The sequence below is a fragment of the Aplysia californica genome, unplaced genomic scaffold (genome assembly GCF_000002075.1).
Source record: "Aplysia californica isolate F4 #8 unplaced genomic scaffold, AplCal3.0 scaffold00008, whole genome shotgun sequence".
Lineage (NCBI taxonomy): Eukaryota > Metazoa > Mollusca > Gastropoda > Aplysiida > Aplysiidae > Aplysia > Aplysia californica.
This window is the reverse complement of record NW_004797278.1, coordinates 215252-238491: the sequence shown is the minus strand read 5'-3', so window position 1 is coordinate 238491 and position 23240 is coordinate 215252. Positions and strand designations below refer to the sequence as shown.

General features: G+C 37.2%; 1 protein-coding gene across 15 annotated transcripts in view; it reads right to left on the bottom strand.

The window, feature by feature from the left end:
* Positions 1–5555: 5555 nt before the first annotated feature.
* Positions 5556–23240, bottom strand: part of LOC101858905 (tubulin polyglutamylase ttll6) — a gene marked incomplete at its 5' end in the record, with an annotated part of 30436 nt that continues 12751 nt past the window's right edge. For 7 of the 15 annotated variants that reach the window (XM_013081926.2, XM_013081932.2, XM_013081940.2 and 4 more), the window contains 5 exon segments: positions 5556–8521; positions 10049–10176; positions 11162–11381; positions 13317–14087; positions 22102–22326. In XM_013081926.2, the coding sequence (XP_012937380.1) occupies positions 8402–8521; positions 10049–10176; positions 11162–11381; positions 13317–14087; positions 22102–22326 (1464 nt within the window). 15 annotated transcript variants of the gene reach the window in all.

Below are 23240 nucleotides of genomic sequence, written 5' to 3'. Positions count from 1 at the left end.
CACGATGCGTTCTGCTTGTCTGTGCATGCCACACTCTCCCCACTCATTCTATCCGGCCTTCATTGTTGGCACACGTGGGCTCTCCCTTTCTTTGTTTCGCAAGATAACCAACAAGTTTCTCAACTGACGAGGGTTTACATGAGTACATAGCCTATGTGCTGTGCACAGCAGCAGCAATATTCCGCTATAACCGACTCGCGAGTTTGTCTGCTTGCATTTATAGCAGTATTTTATTTACAAAGATAAAGATGGAAAAAAAACGGGCTTTTAGAAGTGTCTTTATAACAGACTTCTCGTTATTTCAGGACTCGTTATAAGTGGATTCCACTGTATATTCTCACTGAATGTGTATGACAGGGAGCATTATCTTAAAAGTTGAATTTTCATTTAATTTTCTCAGGTGTTTTTCATCTATCATCTTCATATCAATTGTTGTGTTGCCAAGTCATTCATAAATAGCTACGCATTGCTTTCAGGTTTTTGATTCATTGAAATACCTTGTCGATTTATCGGTATCCCTTGCGATCTTCCCTTCTGCCCTCTGCCACTAGGTAGAATGACAATTTATTTGAAATTCATTTTCTATGCCCTGTGCTTAAGCTCTTCCTTGTGTGCCCACATTACATGGTGGAGTGGATAACAGATTTTTTTCCCCTTGTTTGGATGACATTATAGGAGAAAATTCTCCTATGAACAACTTTCAACCATTTTTCTGTCTTTAAGTTGTCTTCCATTGTCAACAATCTCAATGTATCTTGTTCTCCTGTGCATTTTCAACGAGATCCTGCATCTTTTCCATTTTACCTTGAGTCAAGATGGCCTCCTCCCCATTAAAGTTTGAAAAGTATTCTTATGTACTGGAATGAAGGTACTGTTCACTCCATGACTCTGAATTTTAAACCATAGTCACTGTGAAAGAAGAAATATTTGTGTTTATAATATGTCATAATGTATTTTATATGTATTCTGAAACCTACAGCAATTTTGTTAAAAATTCAGGCGTCGTCACTGGTGTTGAATGAGCAAGTAGGCAATTACGTAGATATTATGAATGTGAGAGTAAATTGACAATTCATGAGATGTTATTATGGATTTAAATTCTCCTTGACTGCACTATGAACTTTTTCTGGTTCACTATTAAGCGCACTATTTGAGCCAAATGAAGGGTAAGGGGAGAAGGTACCGCACGCATTCAACAATAGCGAGGCTAGTGTTTTGCCCTTCATTTAGGGGTAATGGCACAGCCCCTGGCGAACACGTTTGGCAGTGAAGATTTTATAGAGAGCAAAGAGTGGCAGCCATGACAGTACATGGTCTGGAGTACAAATCTGTGGATCTTAATAATGTAAGTTGCTAAAAGTTCTAATCTCATTTAAAAATCTGTATCAGAGTCATAAATAAGGAGCAGGACCGTGGTTATTGACTCAGATCTTTGAAATGAGACTGGTCAGTCATACTCCAACCGTTGGATTACTTTATGCATTCACTTGTTGAAGTAGGATATCATTCGGCATGCTGGTATAACTACCCAACTTGTACTTGGTTGTATGTTGAAATTGAAATCTCCATAACATATGAAAACCATTTATGTGAAATGTCCTTAACCATGAACATGATGAAGACCAACACAGCAGTTTTGAAGTTTGGGACTTGGTTATCCGAGTTGGTAACTATTAGATAGACCTACATCTTTTTCCAGTCCATAAAGGAGGCATTTAAGTGTTACAAGTATCCTGGAATAACATACAGCAGTGCAGTGCCATCTTCGACAGAAGCCTTTGCTTTATAACGTGTGTCTTTTAAGTTACCTGTCTCATTTGTAAGAGTTCAAATCAGGAGGTATGAATTCTAAATGACTTGTCCAGAAAAGAAAATCAACATGTTGTGTCATAAACATATCACTTTATTATTCAGCAAAAATTATGTACAACACTCAAATGCACATTGTATTTATATATAGATTATAAGCACTTCTTTTCTGTGCTGCTTTACTCAGTGAACAAAAAGGTAAAAGGTTTAATGTACAGTTTTTCTTTTAGTTGTCATCTTTATACGAACAATTGTTGAGCGTCTTTTGCTTTTAATTTCATAATAAACATATTAATTTTTATAGCATCTTTTACAGAAATAAATTTCCATCAAACTACATATACAGTAATACATCTCAGATTATCTATGTTGTGTTGTGTTTTGTTGCATCATGATATGTAGTGTGTACATATCTCTTTTTAAAACTAGTTTGAATCTCTTTTGTACCGTTTCTGTTGTGAAAAGAAAGTTTATCATAAGGGCCTAAATCATTAAATGACAGTTTGACTTTGTTTTTCTAATGTGATGCATCTGAGAAAAATTTTCAATATCCTCAACATATTGGTGTGGGTGCTTGGCGGGTGCTCTGTGTGGTTTGCTCCTTCTTTCCTATCAAACATCTATCGTCCTTGTCTCTCCTCCTTTTTAGTGTATGTTACTCTCTTGTAACACATCTATTCTTCGGCACTTATATGACCGTAAAACTTTTACTGAAACTTAACTCATGATAGAAGTCTCACTTTAAAGAATGATTTATGCACTTATGTTATCACCTGCATAAACACATGGATAAAGAGATATATACTTGTTAGCTGTTTGTTCTGTCTGTACAATCTGTATGTTTGAGCTTTTTGTGTAAAGCCTAATTACTTCAACATAATAAAATGTTAATTTTTTAAAACATGTCTTCTTCTTTTGTTGCTCAATGAGCCGTACAGTTTCTGTTTTGATTAAGAAGCTGACAAGTCATAAATTGTCCATATATATCAGAGGAAGTAAATGCATTTCTAAAAACCTGGTTTCAAGACAGTATCGTAATAATGTTTTTAGTCATCATGGTTTGTTTTTTTACAACTTGTGTGAACGATTAGCCTCTAGAGATGCAAGAGCACTCAGCTCTCCATGCCAGTCAGATTGATAATGTTGATCATTAGTTTCTCACTTCATAGTTCCAATAATTCCATACAACATAAATTAGAGCTAGTTCCCAGCTTTAAAAAAAATAAAATTCTTGTAAAAATACAGCAATCAACTTTAAAAAGTGGGTCCAGTCAGAAATGCTAGATCTACTCCTATTCTTTAAATTTTCCTTAAGATTTGTTGTGCATAAATATTGTACTTCAAAGATCAAAGAGCTGCTGAAACACTTGAAAGTGTAGAGGGGTTGAGGGCATACAGATGATCAAATTGAAATATATATATATATATTATACAAGTCTTCTTTATTTTTTTTCTGGGGAAACATATATACCATGTATATATACAGTGGAAACCATATATAACAGGGATCCGGTAATAACGGATTTTTTAAATCCCCGTTTTTTCCTACTCTTTGTCTCTGTTAAAAGTTATCGGCAATAACAGAGTCTTATCGGAGCCCAATCGGTTATAATTATAGCAGCGACAAAGGCTCGTTAACAATGTGTAAAAAGTAAAAGAGAGAGTAATGCAGTGATGAAGCATGCCCGCCCAAGCCAAGCCACTGCATGCACACACAGCGGGTGAAGCGAGAGAGGACTGAGGTGTGCTCCAGACTTAAATCTAGCCCACCCATGAAGAAATACAGCAGGATTAGTCCACAAATGCTTACTTTCCTTGCATTTCTGATTTAACAGGGATCTGGTATAACAGGACTTTTTCTCTGGTCCCACCATCCCTGTTATATCAGGTTTCCACTGTATTTTGTTCTAATGAGAAGATTTTTACTTGAATGCGCTTTTAATGCTGCAAATATTATTTACAAAAGTGGTATCAAACTCCTCTTCTTTAACTTAAAGAAGAAAAACAGTTGTGAGCAACTTAGGCCTTATTACAGTAAATCCTTGTTGGTACTGATGGCACACAGCCAATAACAGTGTGCTACCTGAAGTCAATATATATATCACTTAATACTTGAGTGGAAGGGAAGAAAGTTGACTTAAAACAACCGAGTGCACATCATGGGCACATGGAGTAATAAAATAGAATAGAATCGGGTTTAAAAAAATTATTCAGGTTCATTTCATATAATTATACACATGTGCTCAGTCTCTTACAGTTTACAACAAAGACATTATTTACTTACAAAAGAGACCAATTTTAAGCAAAGCTTAAAAGTATGAAAAGACTTATTCTCCTTCTTTTAGTAGGTAATTTTTTCAGATCTTGCTGCCCCACAGAACTTCTATAAAGGCATTGAAAATTTTAGCACGGACTTGCTAACAATAAAACAGCAACAGTGTCATGTAAAACAGAAGAAATACAGATTATGCAGTGAATTAATAGATACCTCCACTGGGAAAAATTCCTACATCTTTAAAACAAAGCAAACTAAAAAAAAACAGCAAGCAGTACTAATAAATGATGATCTAATTAAAATTTACAAAAACAAATTAAAAGGCAAGATTGAATGGATACTTTTAGATATAAAATAATTTATTAGGCAATTAAAGTATTAAACAACTGCCAAAAGTCATTTCTGATTTTACGATGCAATACAACAAAAAAAACCCACCTTATGCTTTACACCTCCTAATATTTTTTATTCAACTGGCCAATGTGAAAAAAATACAAGAACATGGACCGTCAGAGACAGTAGAAATCACCAAGCACTCTACTTTTGCTGTAGGCCTTCTAGAAAAACTTTCTAAATAAATTTTGAGAGATCTTGAACTGAGGCACTTTCATTTAATTTATATACCTTCAGTTTGACCGCGCGCTCATAAAAATCCCACAATTTCTTCCATAAGTTTCCGTTTCTGACAACACTAGCTGGATTTGAATTTAAAGACTGGTTCTGTTGACAAAATCTGTAATATTATGATTTATTAAGCAGAATCGGTTTCTACGCCTGGATAGGAGTGAACCAGAAATGTTAGAACGAGGGGGGGGGGGGGGTCCAAGCAGATCAAACATGACACCAGCACAACAGGGGGCCTACATACATGATGGCATGATCAGTTTTGCACACTGATACTTAATACATGATAGTATTTCATGGCATTGACAGTCTTCCAATCTCACAAACAGAGCCACCTAAATTTCAGGACTCAACACGCTCAATTTACATGTGCCTATAGTAATGTAAATTCTCACGATTTTAAAACTTTACACAGTGGGTGCCGCATTCAACGAGAAGTCGGCTCCAACGAGGCAATCCTTAATTCCCGATTTTCCCCTCTATATCACTTTGTAAATGTACATCAGCTCCAACGACGTTGCAAATAGACCGAAGTCGCTTTCAACGAGGTCGTGATAACCAAATAAAAGCAATTAGCGGCCTAAAAGCGAAGAATTGTTCTTTCTCCCCATCTCCCGCGAAGCACTAGGCCCATCCTCGATTCCTAACACATTGTATTGCCAGATCTAGGTCTAAGGTGCCTCCTAATATGAGCCCCAAAGCCAAGAGGATGGGCGAGGGTTAGCCTACGGTAGGGCCTACGGTAGGGATGGGAGGGGGTGGGTGGTAACGCAATGTGGGCTGTGTGAAACTGGATGAACTCTGGATGGGTAGGTCTAGATCAAGTCCTTCATTTTTTTCAATTTTCTTTTCTTCCCCTGATCAGAAAATCCAAGCTCCCACCTTAACTTTATGTAGATCTAGGCCTAGATGTGAGAGGGTATATGTTTCCACAAGAGAAGCCTTCCAGGAAAAAAATATTTAAAGATGCAGAAATTGTCAGAACACAACTCAAACACGCGCACACTGAAGCTGTTAGTGTTTGAGATTTTTTGTCATCAGGGGGAACAACTGTTTTAATTAGATCTACCGGTTTTGGTACATCATGTAATATAATAACTTGTCTAGTTTCTTTTCTTCAGCCTTAGTCACGCTCAACGAGAGGTCGGATCCAATGAGGACAACAAGCAGGCCCCGGCAACCTTGTCGAATGCAACACCCACTGTAATCATCCTGAGATAGAAGATTGAGTTGCTTGAGGTCACTTTCCAAAACAAGTCTGCAAATGTAGCCAAGATGTACACAAACAACTGGAGGAAATATTAATATTACCGGTGCATGTTGCATACCACGTTTTAATGGACATACAGTATTGTTTTAAACTATGAACAAGTTCTTCACCCAGTATTTCCTGGCTTGAACTTGAATGTCAACAAATGTTTGGTGGGCGACTTTTTTTTTACTACAGAGTCAGAAAAGTTTTACCTCACACAATATTTTTTTTTAAAATTAAGCCGCACCAATTTAGAAGCTTCAAATTAAGAATCCAGTAAGGACATAGTAAGTCACTTTCTCTTGAATATCAATAGTGTTTGGAAGAGAGTTCTAGGAAGAAATACAATAACCTTTTTATTTTCAACTCAAGATTTGAGCTGATAAAATTTCAGAGATCCCTGAGGAATTTCAGTTAAGTATTGTAGAGTGAATCTTACATCCGCAGAATTTGTCTGGTCCGATGTTGGGTTACCATATCTGAGGTTGGAGAGGAAGAAAAGATCTACACAAGCATGAGCATTTTAGACTGATCAAACCATGACAATGTGTATTCTTCATGTGCTAGGTTGCAATGTCATATTTGCACAATCATTGGCATCATTTTTATGTCCTACTGACTTCCCCAATCAAATCAATACAAAAGACATTTTTTTCCTTGGACCGACTGGAAATGTATAGGCTTACAACTAGTAGCCTAGATTACAGTTAATGCTGAGAACTGAACTGACAAAATGAGGAGCACAAGTCTATCTTTGTATAGTTCATTCTCTTGCAATGTTTATTTCCCACCTAGACCAGGCATCTCACTCATCAATAGAAAACTTGGGCCCCATGCTTGTGCTAAGGCTCACTTGAGACAATTGAATTAATTGATACCATTCACCGTTCAGGAGCCACTTAACCACTGGCAATGTAAGAAACGACATAATCGTGACGTGGAGCCAAGCATAGAGAGAGAGAGATGTGGAATTCATCCCCCACCTCTTTGCCTCCTTTGACCACTGCAATCATGCTCCTCACTTTTATATTTCTGGCAGGGTCTAAATCATAACATTACTAAATATGTGAAACTGGAAGTTCTGCCATGAGAAAAAAAGTACACAATTACTTTTTAGTTGGAGGGGCTGTTTTGTTGAAGGAACAGCTAATTTACTATTAGTTAAGAACTTATGCGATTCAAGGTCAATCCTTGATGAATATTTCTACAAAATAAAGTGATTTTTTTCTCTTTTCAGTGCCCTGGGTGTTCCGTGGAATCCAATATCATTGAATGTGAAGTTAATTTAATAAAATTTCAATTTCAACCCCCCTAAAAATATGTGCAGGTGGCAAACAGACAATTCCTGCTTTTTTAATTACTCAGAATGTGACATAATATGACAAATGCAATCAAATTATCACTCAACATATTGCCAACATGATCTCATTAATTGTTCAATTAAATATTTCATTCAATACAAGAAACGTCCACAGGACATACAGAGATGTTTACCTTGGAAATGTATGAGTAATTCTTAGCATCACACATGTATCTTCAGCTAAGGCACAAAGCACAGAATTTAATGTCAATTCACAGCATTGCAAGAATGCAGAGGACAAATATTTTGTGTATTAAAAAATGGACGAGGGGGGGGGGGTTTAAAAGGCAAAGTAATTACCGGATTTAGATGGGAATGGCACTCATCCTACTCCAAATAAGCTACTTGAGCATAATTTCCATAATGTTGATCAAGATAAATAAATAAAATTAATTAAAATCCATATATTATGCTGAAATTAGGTTCAATATACACATTATATATATATTCAATTTGATGCTGCTGATGTCTAATAGTACTGGAAGTCAGTGGAATAAAACTTCAATACAAGAAAATTTTGATAAAATCAAATATCACATAAGACTGTAGAAAAATGTATTTTTTCCCATACATATGAATGTAAACATAAATGGAAAGTTTTTGTATGAGTATGAATGATGTAAAAATTACACACTATGACACTTGTGTTATGATTTACTGTACAGTACATCAAACCATCACAGACATATTCCTACAAAGAAGCAGCGTTATATCTGCTGTTTATGATACCCAAACATCGACGGCACTTCTGTTAAATAGATATTATTCACTGAAAATAAATCAACTCATGACTCCAAGAAAATGCAAAACACTGAACAACTAAAGGGAACCAAAGAAAAAAGTTCATAAATGTTATTTACAGTTTCTTCTTTGTACATCATAAATATAAGCGTTCTGAAATCCAAAATTTGATAGAGCAACAGAGCATGCATTCATGCACACTTTGTTAAAATATATATCACAGATTTGCTTACATCAAACTATGCAGCACTCAGCGAGTTCAATAAATATAAGCAGAGAATCCCAGCCTCTTCTGTTGCTCAGACATTGCATACTAGCCTCAACACTCAAGCACACAAGATCAGCTATACACAAAAGCCTGATTTTCTCTTAATTCCAACTGTCTCAGCCGCATGTTATTCGAGGCACCTCTTGCTCTTTGAGATTTCGTGGACCTGTGGCTGTTGTCGGCAGCGGTAACCTAGGAGACAACAAGCAGATTATGGCCTGAAATAGACTACGCATAAATGAGGATAAGTTTTTAAAACTAAATAAAAGTTTGGTATAATATCCTTGTCTCCTTCCTACAACTGAAACTAAATTAAAGTTGTCGGCAGCGGTAACCTAGGAGACAGAGTATACAAGCAGATTATGGCCTGAAATTGACTATGCATAAATGAAGATAAGCTTTTAAAACTAAATAAAAGTTCGGTATAATATCCTTGTCCCTCCTTCCTACAACTGAAACTAAATTAAAGTTGGTATAATTATTCCTTGTTTCCTCCTTACAACCATGATATTGTAGCAGAACTCACTTAAAGCAAAATTCCAAATATTTGTCTAGAGTTAATTTTAAGAAAGTTTACTTCCAACCCTATTTTAGGTACCAGAAACTAAATTTTCAAAGTTGCTGTATGCCAAATTTATCTGTTCCATATTAAAGGACTATATCTCCTGGGCATTTTGGTACCATTCTTTAACCTCTCAGTCTATTTTTAAGAAAATGGTAGCTGATTAAATTTGATTAAATTTGCTTAAGTCGCTCACTGGCTGCTACCCCATGTTTGACAAGTAATAAAAGAGTACCAATTGCACCAAACACATCTCCACATTAACAGAGTACAATCACTATAACATAGATATGGAGCGTAATTTTTTTTAAGAATGTAAGAACATTACAAATCAGTATTTTATCGTCTCAAACACAATGAGGCGAGCGAGTCGGCTCTATACTGTAGTGTACCGAGTGCTCCCGGCATGGGGAGTCATATGCTTTCTGAGCTTCGCGGAAGGATTGATGCAAAATAATTCCAAGCCGATTACTTTATTCTAATAGGAAATGAACTGATCTTTGTATAGGTGCCTTTTTTAGCCGGTATTTTATATATTTTGGGTAAAAAATTATCTTTGAAAACTTTGACGGTATTTTTAAAGGCTTTCTATTTAAACGCCAAGTGCCAAAAATATACCTCTACAGTTCTCCGCCAATGAAAAGACGGTATTTAATCATTCTTTCCGTGAAGCATTTGAATGAACGCGTGTCAATTTTTTAACCGGCCGACACACATTCCGACCGCGAGGGGCTTCGCTTTCCTCTGCAATTCTCCAGCTCTTAATAATCGGACATATAAACAACTTACACCATTGTAACGAAGAAAAGCTTAACTTTTAAAAGGTGTACAGCATTTTGTGTTTTATAGTGAAAGAGCAAAGAAACAGTGGTCTGAACAGCCCCGATTTCACCGATACCACACGCTCGGAAGGCCGCGAGTGCCCGCAAGGCCATATTTACGCTACCTACATGTTTAGTAAAGTAATTCATTAATACAACCTGATCTAAAGATACTTCTTGTTTAAAGAATTTTATCTCAAACAAAACTACAATATTCAAAAGGACTCCACAATAGTTGACTTTTTTTGGTGCTTGCATGTGGTTCATACTCATTAATCAGTGCACAACTGTTATTGCCTCTCTGAAAAACATTTCTTCATCTCCCACAAAACCCACCTGAGGGGGCGGCATCCGTGCGAAGCCCGTGCCAGGTGAGCTCATTTCTGGCCTGAGAGAGACAGGGGCTGGAGCTGACACCACAGACAGTCCACCAGACATTTGTTGAGGAACAATCCGAGCTGTTTCTGAGAAATAAACATTTGTGTCAACTGCCATTGACTATTGTTTGGCTGAAGAAATAGCAGTGAAAACCCCACCACCATCATGGCATACCTTTCAGTCATAATTGGAATTTTGGTACCAAAGTGGCAACAGAAACCCAATATTTTTACTTGAAAATTAACACTCAAAAGCATTGAAAGTATCTTTTTTTTTCCAACAAATTCTACATTTTTAAGATAATAATTTCTTTTGCACGAGACAAAATTTTAGACACTTCTTTAGATCCATTAACAAACTTTTTTACTCCACTGTATAATAGTGCAATGCAAAATAAATTTTTTTATTTGAAAGACAGTTATCACCATTTTACATTGAACAAAAGCAGTGCTCTTCAGCGTCATTCCCAAGAGCCTTTACTACATTCTGTACTAAGTTTAAGTAACCCTCTTCTGAACTTTTGCATCTCATTCTTGTGTTTCCGCTTCCACATTCTGCGCAAAGTTTTTGAGTGACCTTCTCCTGAACATTTTCGCAGGCACTCTGTTAGCTCAGTTGTTATCATGCTGGACTATGGAGCACATGGTCTTGGTTTCATTTTGTGAAATTTTCAAGGTTCTCAACCCATTTCTCTTTGTGCTATTGGAGACGGACATTAAATTTGGAGATTCCGCCTCTTAAATAACCAAATATTGTAAACCCATACACTGTTGCTAAACATTTGCTTCGTTACCTTACATTTTCCCTCCATGGTCCTCCACACCTCAAGGCACATACACACTCACAAGAGAAACATACATCCTATTATAATAAGCACTACACTGAAGACAAGAAAAGTAAGCACCCTAATCACCATTATAAAATCATCATCTTTCTTCCTCTCAAAGCTTTCTCTCTTCTTACTTTCTCTGCTTTCCCCCAACCCCCCCCCCCCCTTCTCTGCACACCCTATTTTTTTCGCTCCCCTGTCCAAATAATGTGGTTGACACATAATATAACTTCACCCCCTACCGTGATCTCTGTGCTTCCCACTCATGGCCCGGATTCTTGAAGGTGTGCTACTGTCAGACTTCCAGTCTGAGTGGTAGCCTGACTTGGCCAGTAAGCGATTTCTCTCAGCCTCCGTCTCCAACATGTTGGAAACACTGCGATATTCCACCTCTTGTGCTGTGGCCATCATAGGGCCTGGTCGGGACACAGCTCCCAGTGGCTTCCTGGCCAGCTTAGATCTCTGATGTGCAACAAGATGATCAGAAAAATTGTCATTGAAAATCTTGAGGTGTGAACGTTACAATTTCAAATTTCAGCCTGTATTTTAAGATCAGGTACACAAACACTCATTTCTAAGTCTTTGCTATCAACAAAAGAGATGTGACAGTTAAATAATGACATACTTGGACCTTTTGTTACTTCAAGCTTGCAACAAATTACTTTAAAACAATTTTCAAGAGAATAAATATATTACTTCATATTCATTGTGTACACGTGAATAACACAAAAAATGAGAATATTTTGTCCATTGTTACCATTACCCATGTGTAACAACCTGTTTCATAATCTTGTCTTTCACATCTTTTTTCCTTTGACTGAAAGGAAGTCCTTGCAAGGAACTCATTTATTTTTGGGACACTGAACTTATATCCTCTATTGTAATCGGTGAAAGCAAAACTAGTTCTGCAACACATTAGCATATCACCACAACAAAAGCTATACAATATAGCGTGTTTAAAAAGAAACAATATAATTAAATTCTGTAGCCCATACAAAAGAACAATTCAAACGGATTCAATTTCAAACACTGACACACTTGAAATATCAGTCACAATAACTATACAAGCACAACCCCAGTTCAAGTGATAGAATTACAAACCACCATTGATGTTCAATCAAAATAGGACCAGTGTTACTAAAACTGAAAGATGGATGGAAGATCAATTTTTATTCTATACCAGTCTTTTCAAAACCCATAAAGCAACACTATGCTAACATATTTCATTGGATTATGCCTTTATAGTTACATTTTTTACAGAAAACTATTTCATTCGGAACACCCTATAGCAGTTTTAAGAATAGCATCCACCTCTAAAATGATTCAAAACAGTTTTAGACAAACATTGCAAAATGGAACTGCGAAACAAAGACACAACATGCTTTTCAAGTGTTATTCTTTTACCTGTCTCGATCTTTCTCCAAGTTCTTATGAGACCGTAGTTATAAATAGAAGTAACTCAAAATATTATTCTAAATACAGTCGAACCTGTGTAAGACGGAACCGCAAGGGAACGGGGAAAAAATTCCGTCTTAGACATTTTCCGTCGTAGACAGGGGAATTTAGGGGGGGGGGGGTTCAAAGGCCCAGCCGGTGAGATCAAGGATCGCTTGTCCGATCGGCAAGCAGTGGTAAAAACTTCACACCTCTCAGCTGCTATCCTGTCTGATAGTGACATGCGTCAGTCTTACTTATCCAATTACCACCAGTGCTTGCCTTTCATAGGACCACTGTTTGACCTATTAAAACAGAAACGTTTGAACACCTCCTTTGCTTTCACCCTTAGTCCCACCCACCAATGCCACCCCTCACTGTCATCATTGTAACAACGATTCGAGGAACTCTTTTCTCAGCAGGCCGTACGATCAGGGCAGCAGGCATTGGTCAATCTAATTTCACACCTCTGGCTTCTGGCTACCCAGGAAAGTTTCCGTAGTGGCTGGCTACTCGAGCACTCTCACGGGCAGTCGTGAGATATCACACCCACACTACACTGACCATCTGTAGCGCTCAGTGCTCACATGAAGGGGTAACATAGGGTAACTTCTACTCTATCCCCATTGCACCCCTACCCCCCTTCCTCGCCCAGCGGTATGGCCATGGCGTTAAGTTTAGAGCCGGCGGAATCAAACTTGCGAGTTTTGTTTCAAATCAGGGCTGAGCGGGCAAAGCATTTTCCGTCTTAGACAGGTGAAACCATCGGAAGGGAGCGGATTTTTCTTTCCGTTTCCGCGTTGGATAAGTTTCCGTTTTATACAGGTAATTAAAGAGGAATATATCAAGGGGGGAGCGGGGAGATTCCGTTAAGACAGGTTTCCGTTTTACACAGGTTTCCGTTAAGGCAGGTTCGACTGTATTTATAAAAGAATGCATGTTAATTCAAAAAGCATTCCTTACTTGATACGCTGGCACTGTTCGTTCATTGAGATTAGCCAAAGAAGCGCCTCGGTTCTGCCATCTCTGGGCATAGCTTGGCTGAAGTGAGGAAGAAGCCTGATGCTTAGCCAGCAGTCGCAAAGAATGGTAAGGAGATGATGGGAAAGCTAGGTTGGAGTGCAGAAGGTTGCCAGTGCTGAGAGAATGTGTTTGTTTCGTGGGTACCTTGTGGGCAGGATAGGCAGACACAGCGCGCTGGTGAGAGGGACTAGAGGGAAGCTGATGTGTCATGAGAGAAGAGAAAGGTGCAGAGGGAGATGGGCTAGGGGATCGATTGAGCTGAGATTGCAAGAATCTCACTGTGCTAGAGGGAGATGAAGCCCTGCCTTTGCCATGGGCGGTGGCAGACGACGGAAGAGGAATGGATGAGGAAGAGGCGAGGTGCATGAGAGTGGACTTATTGAATACAGCTGTGACTGGTGACGAGTGCAATATGACTGGCTGTTGTTTCGTGTGCTCTGAATTAGTGAGGGGGTTAGTGAGGCCAGAAGAAGTGACCAAGCCACCACCAGATGAGGTGAGATTAGAGTTGGGGATATGATGTGCGCTAGCTTGAGACAAAGAGTTAGTGGCGTTGACAGTGTTGGAGGTGCTAAGCATGCGGAAGGCACTAAGGCTATTAGGGCCGTGGCTGGTATGTGAATAAAGCATCTGCTCTAGGGCTTGCTCAGGAGGACTGTTAGTTGAGTGAAGCATGTGTGAGGAGCCCTGTGATGCTTCCAGGGAGTCAGCCTGAAAACAAAAGCACACAACAAGCCACACATCAGTCGCAAGCACAACCAATAGCATCTATTGTCTATACAAAAAGCTTCGATACAAACTGAGCTGCACGGAAGTGACAAATAATTGTTTTTCTCACAAAACTTGCACCAAATCTAAATTGCCACAGGTAGTTGAACATCAATTCAAGTTAATGCTTTTCAGAAAAAGTCATGTAAATACACCCAAGTGATAATAACTTTCATGAGGGATAGTGTGCTCCAAATATCTTGAGGGACAGAACATGGGAAATATCTCAGAGCTTCAGTATTAGACTTCTTCTGCAACGTTTGATTCAGTCTATCATGAAAGGCCCTAAAAGCAAGAAGTGCAAAGTGAAATATATATTTTTCAGAGTCTGATATATGAGTAGAGTATAATATAAGGTTTATGAATATATATGTCTTTCTTTTAGTGAAGTCAGAATGTTATTAAACAGAATACATATTTGAAAACCATAACAACAGTTTTACCAAATCAACAACAACAAAAGTATTAAGTGTACTTTTTAGGTGGTGCTAGTTCTTAACAAACAACAAACCATTAAATGTATAAATAATCATGAGATAAATATGGAAGCAAATATTAAACAAAAATATTGAAAAAAATAACAACAAAAACCATTAACCTCTGGTAAAAGTACAAGTACAAGTGAGATCAAATAACCCAATACATAACAGTAGTGACAAATAAAAAAACGAAACAAAATCAAACAGTAAAGCATTATAAGAGTTGAGTACTGAAAGAAACTCTGGACCAAAGAAACAATTTTAGTGTTTGTATTTTATTGCAGCATTCATTGTATGGTAGATCTGTCTACTTCACGTTTGACAGAACAAGTTAAAATCAGCGGCTGAAACAGCACACACCAAATATTGTCTGCAAATACAATCAAATATACTTGAATTGAAGACATTCACTTGCCACCTTCAAATGTACACAATGAAGCAGGCCTCAGTCACAACTATTCTACAAGCTGCATCACCACACTCATTCTTGCTACAATTGTTCTCTTTTACCAAAAACTATTTGAAGCATTCGTTCCCATCCAAACTATCAGATGCCCTTAAACTTGGCTAAGAAGTATTTCATTACTTTACTTTTTTTCTCACAGCAATAATAAGAACAGTCATTGCAGACACAACGCACAAAAACTGAACAACTTTTAAAATATTTCTAAGAACCTAACACGGTTTGAATAAATGTTGAATGGAGAAGACACAAATTTGCAAATTCCTCATTCTTCCTATCATCAACATCATCCAGTGTCAGATCTGTGACAGACATCAGCGATCATGGGTCTCCATTCATTCCTTTGCTCGGATGCTCTTAACAGAGCCACGTTTCCCTGATCTTTCCCTGTTACCAATTTGTTCAGGTTCCCAAAGTAGGTTGCTCTGGGCCTACCCCTGCCTTGCTTGCCTTCAATTTTGCTAGTGAAAGCTAGATGTTCAAGACCCTTATGTCTATTCAGGTGTCCCAAAAACTGCATTTGTCATTTCCTGATTGTTTCTAACAGTGAGCGTCCCACGTAGGCTTCATCAAGCACTACCTCATTTGATTTCTTTTCCTTCCACGATACTCTTAGCAGCCTCCTAAGAAACCACATTTCTGTTGCTTCTATTTTATTTTCACTGTCTTTACTGATTGTCCAGCATTCACAGCCATATAGAAGGGTTGACTATACATAGCATTTCAGAACTTTCATTTTGGTAGTCATTGAGATGTTTCTATATTTTTAGGATAGGGCTCATTTTATTGAAACTTTATTCCTTATATACAAAAAAAAAATTACCTTCCATACTGAATTAATTTTAAAAGTTGAAAGTCTTCATCCATTAACAGCAATATTTCCCATATTATTGTTGGATTTTCTAATTAAAAAGAAAAAAAGAAATGAAAAATAATATTAATCATATGCCATTACTAAAAACATTTGATTAAAATCTTGGAATTCATTTACCTCTGCCATAACACTGAAAACTGAAACCTGATGGCATTAAAAATAACAATCATTACAAATTTTCCAAATATTTCCTACAGGCACATATTTCAAATCTTGAATTCAATAAAAGATAACTATTTCAAAGGTCTGCACATTTTTATGTCTGTCTGGCATTCATAGGCCACTTTGGAGACAGAAACGAGCTTTCTGGGTAGGGAGGAATCAATAGTTCCAATACTTTTCCATCATTTTGAAAGCACTTTATACTACAAGCACTACACAACCAGGTATGTAGGCTATTTCGATTTAACAACATTTATAAGTTCTGCATTTTTCATCATGTACATCTAAAGTACTGAGAAAACTGATGTAAGCCATGGCAAAATCAAAAAGGTCCATCTTGTGATGTCCATCTGCAAATATATTTCTTATGGGCACTCAAGTTTTCTAGAAAACACTGATACTCTTCCTTGAAAAATCTCAACACATGACCGTGGTATGCTTCCTTGAAAATCTCAATACTGACTAGCTTAGCATGAACACAGTAAATCTCTCTTCTACCCTCAAAATTCCATCACTATTTAATCATTTTTAAGTACAATGCGAATCATAAAATCACCTAATACATATGGTGACATTCACAATACATGCATTTCGCACACACACTTGGAAATGGTTCAATGCATCACAAATCTAGTTCAAAGGAAAAAAACTATTCACCTCATATCATTCTGTAGAGGAATTAAAATGCTGTAATCTTTCTGATCTGTGAGTACATGTAATACCTCCAATTGACAATGGGGAGCTGTTTCAAAAAATTCATCTGAACATTGCATGTTCCATAAGAAAGACTTGGATTATGGCTAAACACCATGTGAACACAGCATTCATACAAAATTTTCAGCACCATAACCATAAAAACCTAAAGTAGCTAGGTCAGTAGTTTCAAAAGGAACCAAATAAAACCATTAGTTGAAGCAAGCTTATAACCAGAAAGCTGTACAACCAAGTAAGTCCCTGCAAACACCTTCCAGCAAGAAAAGGGGTACTGTTTTGAAATTCTCAGGCAAAGTATTAGTTACAGAACGATAGCAAGTGAAATTAAAATATCTCTGATTTCTTCTTAGGGGTATAGAAACAGTTATTTCCTTTTCTCACTGGAAATACCCAAATCCCAATTCAGTAACAAAGCTCATGTAGGTTTAGACCTCAGAGCATTGATAGGGCAAGCGGTAGCAGTGAGCACAAAACCAGGACTTGAGTTAAGGCTCACTTTGTCTTCCTGTCTCTGATCTCCTTGCTGTTGCTGAAGCAGAAACTGCTGCTGTTGCTGCTGCTGAATGTGACTGTGACCATGCACGCTGGGCGCTGCAGGCGGCTCTTGGGGAGGAGCCGACATGAGAGAGCGGGTAAAATGAATGTGCGGGAACTGCTGGTCAATTAATCGGTTTGGGTAGGTGTTTGGTGTGGACATTGAACGTTGAAGTCTCTGCATCGAGCTCTCTTTTGCCAGCACGTGGTTGGGCCCAAAATAACGGTCAAAGAGAGACTTGTAGTAGTGCATGTCTTTGGCTTTGTTTGGGACAGGCTTCATCATGTCCAGCTCTTGCTTGGCCAGTTCCAGTCGCTTTGCCATCTTGTTGGAGTGACCTAACTTACCCTAGTGGAGAAAGAGTTCAATTGAACCTATCACAGAGAATAATTCTGACATAGGAAACAAATATATTTGATCTTTTCGTTACATTTGGAGCTTCTTACACTTTCAAGACTTGAGGTTCACTACTGATTGGAAAAAATTCTACAGAACCCTTTGAAATCTATGCAAAAAAGGAAAGGAAAAAAAGTATAATACTCTAACCTCACTGCCCTTTAAGCTGCAGTTCAAGGCCTGGTTGAGAGACCTTGTGTTAGAGCAAGTTAACTTAACCTTGACGAAAGAATGAGTGCAAAGTCTGTCAAGCATAATAGTAAGGACCTAGGACAGCAAAAACACATCACAACTGTGGAGTACTGGGAAAACATATTTCATACAATCAACATTCAAACATGGCAAAATAAGATGTTTGCAGGGAAGAATAAAATCTTTCAGTCATTCATTCCCTGCACATGAAATTGCATATCGAGGGACAAAACAGCACCTATGATACTGTGTAATATTTAGGAGCAAAGAAGTAAGACTGTAAGATATATTCTAGCCTGGGGTATGCTATAAAATATGGGAAAGAAAAATTGAGAACTCATATGAATATGAACTTATACATGGAAATATCATAAACAGAATATTATTACAGGGTAATTTCATAAAACAATATAAGGATCAGCAATCCAAAGATTCTAAAAAGCCATTCTGATATCAGGAATAAGTAAATATTAGTGTAGTCCCAATGAAATTCTGTTCTTCATATCTCAACAAAGTGAGACAAGACGGCAACAGTAGTACTGTGAGAAAAATTAAGCTTAAAAGTGAAAAAAAACTTTGCTTGTCTGTTCTTCTAATTTCTGACCAACTCTCCACCCATGTGTCTCACTTTCCAGAATTTTTTTTAAAAAGCATAGAGTCTTAAGATACAATACACACAGACCAACAGACTATAGGGTTTCAACAATGGGCTTGACAGTGAAAACAAAAAAAACAACCAAAAAACGTCAAAATAAGTCCAGACTAGACTCCTACACCCTCAATATTTAAGTCGTTTTGAGTTGAAACAAATCAGATTAGCAAACGGATAACCGCATAGTGCTTGGGAAGGAAAAGTAGCTGACACACTCGAACAAAACAAAGTCAAAGAAAAATGACATTGATTGATTGTGATCTCAACTACCAACCCAAGCCAACAGACACGCAAGTTAAAACTACAACTCCTTCCAAACGGTCATGACATAAAATCCCCAACCCGTTATCCGGTGCAGGCGTTAGCATGATTTGATCTATGATTCTATGGAGAAGTTGACAGCATTAGAGAAAAAAAAAGTGTCAAGCTCGTGTGTGGCAAATGATTTGTTTCCTGTGACGAAAAGATCCTTCCAACAATTGCCAACAGAAAGTACTTAAATGAGTGCAACAAAAGGAAAGAAAAAGAGGTTTTAATCCCATTCCCAAAAGCATAATACAATGAAAATATAGCATTCTGACTGTGACTGGGTTCAATAAAAGAGAGTAAAAAACGATGATACACAAGTGATACATGTATATGAGTATGAATTTTTTTTCAGAATACGATGTACTGACAAACAAATTCTTTAAAACACTGTAATAGAGACATTTTTCATTGCATTAAAAAATGTTTCTTATTCACGTCAACTGCACCACTCTTTATTTTATTATCAATTGAAGCTTTGTTAAAAACCTATTTTGTACAGACATAAGAGTTAATGCCTCATGTAGTATTTCATAATCATGTTTAGTCACAACTGTGGCAGAGGAGGTCCAATATCTTCATATTTTGTACTCACATTCCTTTTTAATGCATAAAGCTAAAAAAAATTATATTGTCAAGAGTTTTCCAAGATACAATAATACTGTTCCAAGAAAATTATAGTTAATTTACTTTTTCATCTACACATGAATTAATTCAGCCTAACGGACCTGAATTATTCCAATGTATATATGAGTAGAGACTCAAAGAGTTGATCTGTTAAAGTATTCAGTTTTACGATGTGAAAACACTATGAAACGGAAATACTATGACAGAGATTGTTGTATTACTCATAATAGAAAATAATTTGGTGATTCAAAAAGTAAAAAAGGAAAAAGCCAAGACATTAACATGCGAGATTAAGACCAGTCAAAAAAAAACAATTAAAGATTTTGGTTAAGAAAAATTGACTGTTAAAAACTACAGCTACATCTTTTTGAATCTTGAACATACCTTGACCAACCTATAAGATGAGGATAGTGATCTCTGCAGGAAAGAAGATTGTTTAAGTACTTACATATATGTATATATATTTGAATATGTAGGCGACTGAGATTTCACACTCCACTACCAAAATGTGTACGGTGCGCGAGTAAGTACAAAAATTATGTGCAAACCTGTGCAAATAAACGTTGAACTTCAATAAAGATTTCACTCTGTGACATATGACATCACAACACAAGACATATCTGATTGTATATCTTCCAAGAAATATCATACAAAAAATTTGAAAAAAAGATTTTAAGGTAAAAGAAGTTAATGAAGAGACAAATGTATAGAATTTAAAGCAATCATTTGCCAATGAAGAAATAGACACAAAAGAAGTGCATTTTTCTCTTTTTACTCAGAATTTACATCCTGTTCCACAAAGGACAAATATCCAATCTAATGTCTTCTGGGGAGACATCAAGTCTCAGATGAATTCCATCAGTCAATATAGTCAGTATTAGCAGTCTACTCTAAACCCAACACATATCACTTCAAGCGCTAATTTCACATTGTGACCTTGACTACCAAACAAAATATTTTAAAAATAATTCCAAAGCTATACTTTAATTCATGAACATACTGATGGAGACCATCAGCATATCAATGGCTGGATACAGGATTCCAACAAACAGCATTTCGCAATATGATGTTTGTCAGAGTCTTGCACCCAGCCATCTATATATACTTCGATGTGGGCACTGCAATGAAAGGATAAGCATTCATAAACAAGCTCTGCCTGCTTCAACTCTGAATCTGCTACCAAAAACCAAGCACTTTTAATCAAATAAATTATTTAAGCCAATAAATTTGTTCATTACTCTATTCAATCTTGGTGAAATTTCACTCTCAAGGGTAAAAAATCTATGAAATCGATTAAGTGACCTGATATATGGATTGAGTGGTCTACAAGACTGTCTAGGCTCTTAAAAGAAATGAAGTCCAAACAAGAGGAAGCATTTTCTAAATGAGTAATACAGACTGAGAAAAACTGTTCCATTTTCGACATAAACAGATCAGACTTGTATTTTCAATTTAAACACCATAGTTGCAGTGCTTCAAGCATTACACACCTTGGACTACTTGGACACTTGAAAGGCACATTAACTCATACTTCTGTATACAATAATCTTATCACTGTAACCTGACACTTGAGGAATTTACTATTAGTGGAGACAGAAAGTTTTAAGTTAAATTAAACATCAAAAGTCGCTGATAGTAATATTACAGCTTCATAGGGAGATTTTAAAAATATCCATATGGTCCTTCAATAGAAAAAGATGCAAAACATAGTAATCGATAAATACATATATATGACACACCATGGTAAGCTTTAGGATCAGTTTCAGTTGAGCTTACTATTGTCACTGGTAAGAACAAGCAGACTATTTATTTGCAAAACTTTCCAACATACCGACGATGAAAGAGACATCTCTCGTCCAAGTAATTCCTATACAAGTCAATAAATGCATAAAACATTTCACGGAGACAAGACTGTTCCAGAGACCAAAAGCAAAATTTTCATTGCAAAATGGGCCTTTAGGTGAAGTGATTTGGAGCAGAGGGAAAAAGACAAATCAAGGAGACTGAACGGGTCAAAATTTGAAAAGGAAGTGGATAAAGGATGATGAAACAAAAAGAAGAAATACATAATTTAAAGCGAGCTTTATAAAAAAATACTGAGAAATTGCAAACAAAGAAAGAGCGAAAAAAATAATGAAAAGGACAGGGCAACAAGAAGAATAACGAAAGAGGACTGTTAAACTGAGACCAACACTGAAAAGAGTACAGAAGTAAGAAAAATCAGATTAGAATACATGGGCACAAAAAAAGTTAACACAGGCACATACACGGGCACACACACAGGCATACACACACACTTTCAGAATAAAAAAGAGAGTGGGCTAAGTAAATTTACAAATGTATATTTCAAAAGGGACTGGAGTGGGGGCAATCAAGGAAGAACACAGCAAAATACATTCCTAAAATACTCCAGAAACATACCAGACAATTTCGCTGCCCCTGAGAAATTTTAGTGGAAGGACACAAACAGTAGATGAAACAAAGGAGAAGAGACAAGACAGATCACTCACTTCCACATTAGCGAATCAGTTCCCCCATTGCCCGGACCTGTACTCACCAGTGTGTGACTGTGACCAGCCCCAGCCTGACCAGGCCTCTGCTCGGGCCTCACGATGCCCACAGTGCCAGGTGTGCAGTGCAGCAGACGGTAAACGTGCTCCACGATGCCCAGGCCCCGCACCAGGTTGTCGCGCTGGAGAAGACCCGACAGACGCTCCAGCTCCTCGTCCTCCACAATGTCCAGAGGCTTCAAGGTGTCCACTGGCTCATCTTCTCGCATGTCCTGAAGTACAAGTTTTAAGGTGTGACATTTTGAGACCACGTTTATTTATCACTCACTTGTGTGCCGAATAGTGGAGACTAGAAGTTTGATTTTGGTAATGTTGAACGACCTTCTCAACACAGATTCATTTACAAAAGAGAAAGTTGGCCAACCTATATCTTTAGTCATGTTATCTTCTGCAATAGGACTGGCACACTGGAGCAACAGTATTTCAAGGAGAGAAGTAGAGGAACAGACCTCATAAGGTCACTCTCAATCACCCAGTGGATTGAAAGAGGGATAAAAGAGAAGGTACAAAGAAAAAGATAATTTCAACCATAATTCAGAAACAATTGCAATACAGAAAAAGGATTTAGTCAAGCAATAGAAAATCTATATAATTCTTCCACATTTTCACCGTCCACAATACCAAAAGATTTTAGTATATCTGCCGGTACATTCTTTTCTAAAAAAAGGGAAATGGGGAAGGGCCTGAGATCATTAGGCAACACACTGATACAGTAAAGTTGACTATCACACCACAAATAAGATCAATAATTATTCGATAAAGAGTTGCTTATATTGTGACCAATAAAAGTGTTATAATTTACCATGAAATGATCTTTATTTAATTACACATTTATTTGTATTTGGATGATTTAAACAAACACATCAACACAATATTTGTCCCAAGATGCTTGGGGAAAAGTGAGATGATTGACAGATGAGAATTAATTAATTGGTCATCAAATTCATCATTATAACATAACAACGTCACATACACAATGTGCATGCTCTGTGTTTTCAGTTGTTATACTTTATTTTTACTCATGTTGAGAGATAATAGATAATACAGTCAAACCTGTGTAAGACAGCCACCCATTGTCAAGGAGAAAAGTGGCCGCATAAGACAGGTGGCCGTCTTAGGCAGGACT